Source organism: Cryptomeria japonica, chromosome 7 (assembly GCF_030272615.1).
Source record: "Cryptomeria japonica chromosome 7, Sugi_1.0, whole genome shotgun sequence".
NCBI classification, from domain to species: domain Eukaryota; kingdom Viridiplantae; phylum Streptophyta; class Pinopsida; order Cupressales; family Cupressaceae; genus Cryptomeria; species Cryptomeria japonica.
Window position 1 is genome coordinate 793,980,069 of NC_081411.1, and position 11,294 is coordinate 793,991,362.

At 36.0% G+C, this 11,294-nt stretch overlaps 1 protein-coding gene across 1 annotated transcript; it reads left to right on the forward strand.

Moving 5' to 3' along the window:
• Positions 1–1,294: 1,294 nt before the first annotated feature.
• On the forward strand, positions 1,295–2,971 carry LOC131068971 (expansin-A2-like). The gene is made up of 2 exons (XM_058004261.1): positions 1,295–1,472; positions 2,325–2,971. The coding sequence occupies exons 1-2, from the start codon at positions 1,295–1,297 to the stop codon at positions 2,969–2,971; spliced, it is 825 nt and encodes a 274-aa protein (XP_057860244.1).
• The last annotated feature ends 8,323 nt before the right edge of the window (positions 2,972–11,294 follow it).

Genomic DNA, 11,294 nt, shown 5'->3' on the forward strand with positions numbered 1-11,294 from the left:
TATTGTATTTCTTTGCAACATTCCAAGGAGAGTCAATTGGTTGGTAATAGCAATTTTCATTAGGCAAGTTCTATAGATGTTCAGAAGTCTACTTCTAGTTATGTATTTTGTCTTGGTTTTGCAATCATTTTTTTGGAAAACGAAGAAGCAACCCACTATATTTCTTTCTATTGTAGAGGCCGAATACAAAGCTGCTACTTCTACTACTTGTTAGGTTGCTTGGTTGAGGAGAATTTTAGAGGATTTGCAACACCTTCAAGATGGTCTCACAATTTAATATTGTGACAATAAAAATATTATTTATATGAGTAAAAATCTTGTGTTTCATGATAAGACTAAACACATTGACATCCAACACCACTACATTCATGAGTTGATTTAAGGAAAGATTGGTTGAACTTGTATTTTGTCTCACTGCAACACAAATTGCTAATATTATCACAAAACTCCTTGCTCATAAGATACTTCAAAATTTACTTTCGTATTTTCCAATGTTCTTTATGGGGGATAAAAGGGGTAATGAACATTTTCTCCTTTCTTACTTTCTACTTTCAATGTTCATTATAGAATACAATGAAAGATAGCAAACATGAATAACTGCTGTCATTCATTTGATGTTAAACATATACCTAATTAGGTGTCAGTTGTAAATAGTTCTATGATTTTATTTTTTTAACTGTTTGTATAAATCAATGATAAGATTAGATTTTTCTGGTGCATCCCTAAGTCGATGATCTGTAAACCATCTTAATAGTTTGTTCTACAAATTTAATACCTTCAGATGTTGCCCTTTATATTTTCAACTGTAAGCTATTCAAACAAATAAAAAAGATTGTAAATTGAATTCGTTCCAACATGCTCGGAGCATTACTGTCATTGGTCATCCAGTTAATCTCCTTCCTTTTCGTAAGGGAAGAAAGGGCAATAGCGAATCGAAAACCTTTGCCCCAATTGGCAGGTTGAAGCGAAACATCAGTTAGACTTGGATTGTCCTGAAAAGGTCTCCCGAATCGCGAGACAAAATCTAAACAAACAAACGAGCCATCTCCAACACAACCCTTGGAATAGACCCTGATTTCTCATAGGCCTCCGGATTCAACAAGATAGGCCCACCTAAAACGGGCCTAAAGATTTACCTCTTCCCAGTCTTGTTTCTGTTGAGGAATTCTCGGTTAGGAGATCCGCAAACTAGGATTGTCCTAGTCAATACGATCCATTATAAAATGCCCCCTCTCCATCTTCACTACACACATCAATCTAATTGAGGATCTATCGAAAGAGCTTGAGCAGAAAAATGGCAACCCCATCTGCAAACATGGTCGTTTTGGGAGTATTTGCGTTAGCATTAGGATTTGGGTGCATGGGTTTCCCAGCTTACGCACACTATCCACACAGGCACGTCCACATAAAGGAGCAATGGCTAGAAGCACACGCTACATTCTATGGCGGCAACGATGAAGCTGGAACTATGGGTATGCACGCATATACTTCAATACAGAGATATCTCGGATCTATTTTATTTACTCACCCTTTTTTGCAATTGCAGTATGTTTATAGGTATTAATAGACGGGTTATATTGAGAAACGAGTGTGATTTTAGGTGAATCATCCAAATAAATCTTTAGAAATGATTTCAAATGAACCACCTAATAAGTAAGAGAGTTTCTGTGAACAGTTTATATCATTACACTGCCTCTCGTTGTCATTATAGTATGCTTTTGAGTAACATTCCACCTCTTTTTTCATTGCTCTATGTTTTTAGATATTAATAAATGGGTTCTATTAAGAAGCAGAGTGTGATTTTAGATGAGTCATCCAAACATATTCTTAAAAATGATTTTATATAAATCATTAAGTAAGAGTTTTCGTTAATAGTTCTTGTCATTACACTCTACCTCTTGTTGTCATTGTAATATGTTTTAAGGTATTAATTGGTGGATCTTATTGAAGAAATGTTATTACACTCCATCATTTGTTACGTTCTAGTATGTCTTTGGGTATTAATAGTATTGGAAAACGAATGGTTTCAGATTAAATGCCTAAAAAATAAGAGTTTTTGTTAACAAATTTAAGATAAAGAGTAAGAGATTGTGTTAACATGTTCATTCTATTACACTCCACCTCTTGTTATCATTATAATATGTCTTTTGTATTAATAAATGAATTCTATTAAAAAAACGAACATAATTTTAGATGAATCACTCAAACAAATTAAAACTTGAAGATGATTTCCACCATAGACATATATAAACATTAATTTGCAATGATCAAGTGTTAGGAAAGAGAAGAATGAATGGATGCTGATTGTGGTTGATGTTGTGCAGGGGGTGCCTGTGGGTATGGCAATTTGCCTCAGCAGGGGTACGGAATATACACGGCTGCACTGAGCACGGTGCTGTTCAACAAAGGGCTGAGCTGCGGAGGATGTTACAAACTGGAGTGCAGGCAAGAGGACGACCCACAGTGGTGTCTGCCCGGAACATCGGTGACCGTCACCGCCACCAACTTCTGCCCGCCCAACTATGCTGAACCCAACGACGCCGGCGGGTGGTGCAACCCTCCTCTTCCACACTTCGATCTCTCTGTTCCCGCCTTTCAACAGATTGCCTTATACAAGGGCGGCGTTGTTCCAGTGCGCTACACAAGGGTGGAATGTGTGAAGAGTGGAGGAATTCGTTTCACTATAGCTGGAACTCAGTATTTCCAGCTTGTGCTGGTCACCAACGTGGGAGGAGCCGGAGATGTGGTGGCCGTGTCAGTGAAGGCCAATCATCCGCAGACCCACGCGAACTCCGGGTGGCAAAGCATGTCGCGCAACTGGGGGCAGAATTGGCAGAGCCATTTCAACATTTTGGGACAGACTCTGTCGTTCAGGGTGACCACCAGTGATGGAAAGAGCGTCATTTCGCATAAGGCGGTTCCTGTGTCGTGGCAATTTGGCCAGACTTTTGAAGGAAGACAATTTCAGTAGAATGGCAATCTGCCCATCCGCAGACACTGTGTGCTCTGCTGGCTTGAGGCGTCAAAATGGGAGAAGCTGTTTAAAATTGATGTAGTGTTAACACATACAAAAATTGTGTTTTTTTTGTAGTGATTGGCCCACGATCACACGCAGTGCCGAGGTGCCCTAATCTTGCATTGGCGCCCGATCCTCATTACCTTGTGTTGTGGGACCTTTTTTCAATAAATTCAAGATAAGCTTTTGATTATTTTTAGGCTATTTGAATTGGAATAAGTTCTCCTCCCTTTCTCTCTCTATCTCTCTATGTTCATGCAATGGTTTTCTCTTTGAGTTTGCTCTTCTTATTTCAGTTGAATAATGAAATTTTAGGTCTTCTAAGCGTCAAAATTGCACGGTTTTGAACTCGCTAATAATATAAAAATTATATATATATCTTATATATACAACTGAATAAATAATCAGTCATTAAAATTTTTGTTTTAGATGGGTTCAACATCAAAAAAAAATCTCCAACAGTCTTTTTAAGTTTTCCAAAAGTATTTGGTATCCTGTTTCAGTCGACAACATCAATTATCATTCATGAATTGGTTTGGGATTCCCAGATCAGCTCTCTTTAAGCTAGCGTTCAACATCATGCATTTTGAAGAATTTTTCGTGAACCAATACATTCAAAACTCGTGTGTGTGGGGGGGAGCGGGGGAGGGCGTGGGGGGTAGAATATAGGCCAAAATCCATACTACTTTCTTTAATGGAGAGGTTAAGTATGCAAAAAATTATAAAGAGGAAATAGAATTGTAAAGGTCTGAATTAAAATGAAGGGAAACTTATGAGGGAAACATTTTTATTTAGAAGTCAAAATTGATATTCAATCATATGATGGAGAATTTAGTGTCAAGAAGCTAAATCCACACTACATGTTTTTATGAGTTGTATGTCACTTGCATGTATTATTTTCTCATTAGAAATTTTTGAAGAATTAAAGTCCTCCCCAATTGAGGCATGAAAAGGAGAAGACAATATCCACCAAGTAGTGATCGTGTCTTGAAATTCCTACAAGAGAAGGCCCATGTGTTACCCTACAAAAAATAGAAAGAAAGCTAATGTACAAAATTATGTGGTGAATGATATAGTAGGTTCTTTTGTAACAAATAATGTGTCTTTCTTTTCGAATAAAGAAACCTCAAGCTGTAAAAATGTTAAATTATGACTCAAGTAGAATGTACTAAGGAATCAAGATGTATGATTGTAGAATATACTCATGTCTGTAGATGTTATACAAGATTTGAGAACAATGACCACTAAAGTGTGAAACCTAGATTGATGTGAATCCAAATGTGTTAAGTAAGTAGCATGATGTGGATGAGAGAGAACAAGAGGATCTAGAAAGGAGACGATAGAACTTGGTGGGAGTTGTCATCAAAGTGAAGAGATCTGTCCTCAATGCTATCATCAATATAAGGAATATGAGATTCTACAATCAAGTCATGGATGAATTGTAAAATGATATCTTATGGATGAAGTGGACAAGCATGAATCTATTGGGGAGAATCTATAGTAGGTAAAATCTATCAATATGGCAAGTGAAGGTGGTAGATTAGGTGTTAGTGAGAGAATGAGAAGCAACATAAGTTGTTTTAATGTCATCAAGATATTTGAGACTTTCATATTTAGCGAGTTTCTCTTTAATGTTATAATCATAGAAAATATTATTAGAACCATCAAGGGGAAGAAGTATGTTTATAATGTGATTATTTGAGAGTGGAGGTTTAATGAGATCTCCATACATTTCCCACATTGGGGTCCAAACGGTCTAAGGGAACTCAATGTATGATAGAGCCCACGATGTTTGGTTGCTAATACTTACAACAATTAATCCTACAACATTATCACTTCTATTTTCCTTGTAACCTTTTTCCAATAGATACCTAGTTTATAAATAAGCTCAAACAAGTGTGAAAAGAGTTGAATGCATCTATAATGTTTTAGTATGTCATCTTGCATAAACAATTTTTAAATTTTTGAGGTGATGATACAATGATGATTTTTTATATCATTAGTAACTTGGATAGATTATTTATCACCTTAGTAATTTTGGAACTTTATGTGATTATGTTGATTATAAAATATCCATGTTAAGCTCCCAAAGACTAATACCTAATATTGACACTTTATAAGTTGAGTTTGTGTGCATTAACAACCCCATCCCCCAAAATTGCTCAATTTTGACACCCTTAGCAAGTTAAAATTTTGTACATTTTAGATTAGTGTCTTTGTAATGAAAGATACCAAATCAATCAAGTTTTATAGCACCCTAGAGTGGCCAAAGTGATAAATGTAATATGTGCTACTATAATAAGAACAAAAAAAATTACACCTTTATGTGAATTTTAAAAAACCAAGTTTCAAAATTAAAAAACACCTAAAAAGATGCTTGTTTTTGAAATAGGTGTTCGAACCCCAAAAAGAATTAATTAGCAGCAAGATCCCTAAGAATTGTTAAATTTTAAAAATAATAAGAATCATGAGTAGAAACCACTTACATCAATAGAAGAGCACAAAATAAAAAATTGTGTCATTTAAATAAATTTTGTCAAATAGTAACTCTATATGACCAATAAAAGGCCTTCTAAATTTAAATAAGAATTATAAAATGTAGATGGATAGGGGTCGTTGGTTTAGTGGTAAGTAGGTGTTTCATAAGTGGTTAGTTGGTGGTTTTTAAATGGTGAGAGGGAAAACTTGGTCAAAGAAATTACCATATGTGACATGTAAATTAAGGGCAATCTATGGCTACCCCATGTGTTGATGACTATTAGGGCACCAATCTAGAGGGAGGAGAGTAATAGATCCTCTAAGTCAAAGCTTACTAGGAATTAAAATAGAAATTATTTTGATTCTTGAGTGCATAGTGGTAATATTACTAATTGATTACCATTGGAAAGATTTTAAATCCCTAACATGGGCTAGATGGGTGCCTTGAACCTACCACCTCTACCAATAGTAGAGGTCTACTCAATTGTGGAAGAAGAGGTATCAATGATTTGAATGAGGTAAATGTGGTATGTCTATCCATAAATCAAGGATTTAACATGTGTTGTTATTTCCTAATTCCCTAATAAATAAATAATAATTACTTGAGTAAACTTAGTGCAAGGTGTAGTAGTAATTAATTACATCAAAGATTTTTGAGGTAAACCTTTGGCTGAAATTACTTACATCCATGCTCTTAAGTTCTCTAGGAGAGACACTAAATCCACTAAATATTTACATTCCAAGTATGGATTCAGTTGGCTATCTTAGCCATAGGGGAAGGCTAAATTAAGCCTAAACTATTATAGATGAAGAATCTCTCCTTTTCCCAATCTCCCTCTCTCTCCCTCTCCCCCTCTCCTTTCCCCAATCTCCCTCTCTCCCTCCCCCTCTCCTTCTCTCCCTCTCTCTCCCTCTCCCCTTCTCCTTTGCCCAATCTCCCTCTCTCCCTCCCCCTCTCCTTCTTTCCCTCTTTCTCCCTCTCCCCCTCTCCTTTTCCCAATCTCCCTCTCTCCCTCCCCCTCTCCTTCTCTCCCTCTCTCCCTCTCCCCCTCTCCTTTCCCCAATCTCCCTCTCTCCCTCCCCCTCTCCTTCTCTCCCTCTCCCCCTCTCCCCCTCTCCATTTCCCAATCTCATTCTCTCCCCCTCCCTCATGCTCCCTCTCTCTCCCTCTCACTCCCTCTCTCTCTCCCTCTCCCCCTCTCCTTTTCCTAGTTCTACATAGCCCGTATGGGTAGAACTAAGGCCAAAAATTCTAGTTCTACATAACCTGTACGGGTTATGAGAAATTGTGAATGTTGACATATAAGGTTTCCATAACCCGTACGGGTTATGGGAAAATCTTTATATATTTTAGTCCCAACGGCCTAAAAAATAGCATTGCAAGTTCTTTGAAGGCCCCACTACTTTTGCGCATGATTTTCTGGGATAGTAACAGTCAGGTTTTCATATTCTTTTGTCACTTTTGCCTTGGAATGATTGATTTTTAAGTTATTTTATAATTGTTACTTTAGATAATAACAAAATCATGATCATTTGTTGTTTTTTTGCTTTGATTATGATTTATTTGTCTTGTACTTTGGTTTTTTTAAAAGTTATTTTATTATTGTTACTTTAGATTATAACAAAATGATGATCATTTGTTGTTCTTTTTATATTTGATTGTGGATTGTCATCATGATTCTATGTGTAGTACAATGGGAAAGAATAAGAGAGGAACAAATGAACAAAGAGAGGCAGCAAAGGAAAGACAAAGGGAGTGTATGAAGAGATTATGTGAAGGTACGTCATCTAATGCACCTAATGAAAGTGATGAACATTCAACAATCGAAATTGATATTATTAATGCACCAAATCAAAATGATCAACATACACCAATTCAAATACATATGATGAATGCACCTAATGAATGCAATGAACATACACCATTTGAAAATGATTCAGTGAATGCACATGTTAATGAAATTGAAGAAGATATACCATTTGAATTTGATGTGATCAATGCACATAATGCACCTAATGAAAACAAAGAGCATACAACAATCTTAACACCTCTTAGAATAATTCGTAGAAAACCAAAGTTCCTAATAGATATTGATGAAAATATTATGAAGCCAATGCATGATAAAATTTCCAAAAGAACTTGGAGAAGAACGGTTAGAAGAATTTGGAATAACTATTTTGAAAACTTAAATCAAAGTGGAAGATGCCAATTAGTTGTTGAAATGATTAAAAATTTGAAATTTAGAGAGACAATGAAAATTTTGGGGTTAAGAACATTTGAAAACAATAGTGAAAGAACCATTGTGAGAAATTTTTTTGATGCATACCAAGACATTGGTTCAAAATCACACACTAAAGATGCTAATGTTACTCGTCGTGTCCTCACATCAACCATAATGGGAAAGGAAATTAAAAAATCTTGTTTAATAAGCAAAACAAGCAAGTCATTAAGGATAAGTAGAACCACATTACACTATGCCTTAGAGAGGCGAGAGAAAATTGAGGATCCTAACAATAATTCTCTTTGGGCATTCTCCGGTAGACTCCCACGCAAGGACAAGGTTGTTGTTGAAGCACTAAGAATGTTAATTGAGAGATTTTGGCATGACAACACAAGGGTTTCACCCAACCAAAGATATGTTGTTAGAACGCGAATTGGAATTAGTAATCGTGAGCCACATCCAAAACACTATTTAGATACAACTCAAACACAATTTTATGAAAGGTTTCTTCAAAGCTTTCCTCAGATTAAAATTAGTCAAATATTTTTTGAGATGACAAAACCATTTTATGTTAAGATTAATCATGCATGTACTACATGTTGTTGTAGGGTCCATGTTGAATTTTCCATGTATTATGATATTTATTGCTATATCTGCTGTACTTTGTACACTAATGATGTTTTACAGGAATGTGGTCTACAAGCACCTCCTAAGTCACCGAGAGAATTTATTTCAAGTGTACTATGTAGACGAGATGATGGGTGCATTTATTATAAGATGATGTGTTTGAGAGGTTTTTGTCCTACATGTGGTGGTTTGCAATAGTTGCATAGATGCCTACATTTGGATAGCACACATGAAATTGGTAAGGAACTAGTTTCTATTGGAAAATATAAGTCAGTAACATATGGTGTTAAAGATGGAAAAGAATTAAAGAGGTGTGAGTTAGTGAAAAGGGATATATGCGTAGCTGATTTTATGAAGATGTTTCAAGAGAAACTAGTATATGAGTACATAGGTCACACACATAGAGCTAGATAGTTAGATGAGCAATTCAAGTTGTGTAAGGACACTTTCCCCCTCGGCACTATTGTCTTTGTCATTGATTTTACTGAGAATTATACACTAAAGCCGCAAAATGAAGTACAGTCTATGTATTACCACTCTACACAAGTTACAATTTTTGTACACATGGCATTCATGCATGCACATGATAGCACCGAGGAGGACAGAAAGGTTATAAGAGAATATCACTTCTATATCAGCGATGATTGTACACATTCCTCAGAGTTTGTGCAAGGATGCTTTACAGTCTTCTATGATAGTTTAAGGGAAAGAGATATAAGATACAACCAACACTTAATATGGTCGGACAATTGCACCACACAATTCAAGAATGCAAGGATGTTCTACTAGTTGACTAAGATGCATGTGACAAGTGGTGTGCAACATTTTTGGAATTTCATTGAGGCAGGGCATGGAAAGGGAGAGCATGATGGTGTGGGAGCATGTGTGAAAAGAGCTCTTACTAGAGAGGAATTGAAGTACGAAGGTGGTGCAATGTTAATAGATGCAAAAACAATTGTGCAATGGTGTAGCTCTACGATGGGACCAGGTAATGCAAATAAGTCTATGGTTTCTAGATATTTTTGGTTAATAAGTGAATCTAACATTGAAAACTATCTAGATTGTTGTACACTTACTGGATCAAGTGACATGCATTCATTTAGAAGTTCAAATGCAACATCACTAGTTATTTACACTAGACATATTGCATGCTTTTGCTCTTCGTGTATGCATTTTTTGTGGGATGAATGTGAATCAAAAGAGTGGGTTGACCAATGGTCTTGTAGACCTTTTCAAACCCTAGATACATATCAACTTCCTAGAGCACTACAAATGAACCGAATTGAAGCATCAGTGGATTTTTACCATGTATCAGACATAGTTGAACCAGGTAAAGGGTTGCAATTTGCTACAATTTTAAGCTTAATTTATTAGTATTAACTTATGCTGATTTTGGTATTAACTTATATCCTTATATTAAATGCAGATCATGTATATGTAGTTATTGCAGATGAGAACAACGAAGAAGGAACATATTACTTTTTGTGTCGTTGTATTGAGGCCAAAAAGAAATTGACTTCTACAATGGTTGATGGAGAGGGTATTGAGTACCCAATAGGATCTGTTGTTGTGACAGGGACATGGATTATAAGGTACCATGTTGTTGTGTCGAGTTGTATTGAGACCTCTTAAACTCATTTATTTAGCAGTCGTTGTATTGATTTTGGAATTATCCTTCTATAAAATGCAGGTACCCTATCAAAAATTCTAATGCCTGGTTGTTTGAGGACTTTGAGACACATAGACATATTTTTCATTACTCAAACCTTCTTGTTGCAACAAATATCCATTTGATTAAATATTGTGGTAGACCTCTTAACAAGGATTTGTGGAAAGTTCGTGAATCAGACCACAAGGCAATACTTGAGACACTAAGAGTTAGAGCTGATCCAAAAGGTTCACTTGATTGATTTTGGGCCATCTAGAAGAATAATTCTACAATATGGTAGAATAATTTTGACAATTTTGTATATATCTTTTGTGAAACGTTGTAACTTCGCTTTCTTGGATGTGCTCTACATGCATATGAGCTGTAATATGCATATGAGCTATAATGTGCATATGTAGATGCCAAATTTTGTATATAAAAATATCAATGAGTTGTAATGTGCATATCTAGATGCTAAATTTTGTATAAGAAAACAACAATGAGTTGTAATGTGCATATCTAGATGCTAAGTTTTGTATAAAAAAACAACAAGTTGTAATTTGCATATTTAGATGCAAAATTTTGTAAATATAAATAGTAATGAGCTTGATCGTTTATATAAGATACCAAATTTTATATATGAAAGTGTCCATGGGGCTGATTTGCAAATTTTGAATATGAATATGCAATTTTTTTCCAAGTGTTTGGGGAAAGTTTTGAGTTATTATTGAATTACCCGATTTGAAGGGCTAGTAGGAATAGTCTGAATCTAAGATAAGATTTTAGTAGGCAGCGACAAAAAAACCCCATAAGTTCAAATGGATCGTCCATAAGTGCCACGGTCTCCAAGTTACGTTACGTCAAAGTTTGACCCTTTTTTCCGCTTTGAGCACTCAAGGGAAAACATCGCTACGAGGTGGCTCATAATGATCGGATGCCTTGGGGAGTGAGACAAGGGAACACTTGGTATAAACCTAGCCACCTAGACGTGCTCGTGCTGACGGTTCGTTCCCATGACAAGCAGAATGAAAGATGCACTATTTTGCCACCTCTCACTGACAGTTTTTGATGCGACAGAAAAAATCTCACCACAAGAAAATGGAATCTAGTTTCCCAAAACTGAGATAGGATTTTGTAGGTAGCAATAACACCACCCCATAGGTTCAAACAGATTGTCCATAAGTGCCACGGTCTCTGAGTTACGCTACATCAAAGTTTGACCATTTTTTTCACTTTGAGCGCTCAAGGGAAAATGTCGCTACGAGGTGGTTCATAACGATCAGTTATCTTGGGGAGTGATACA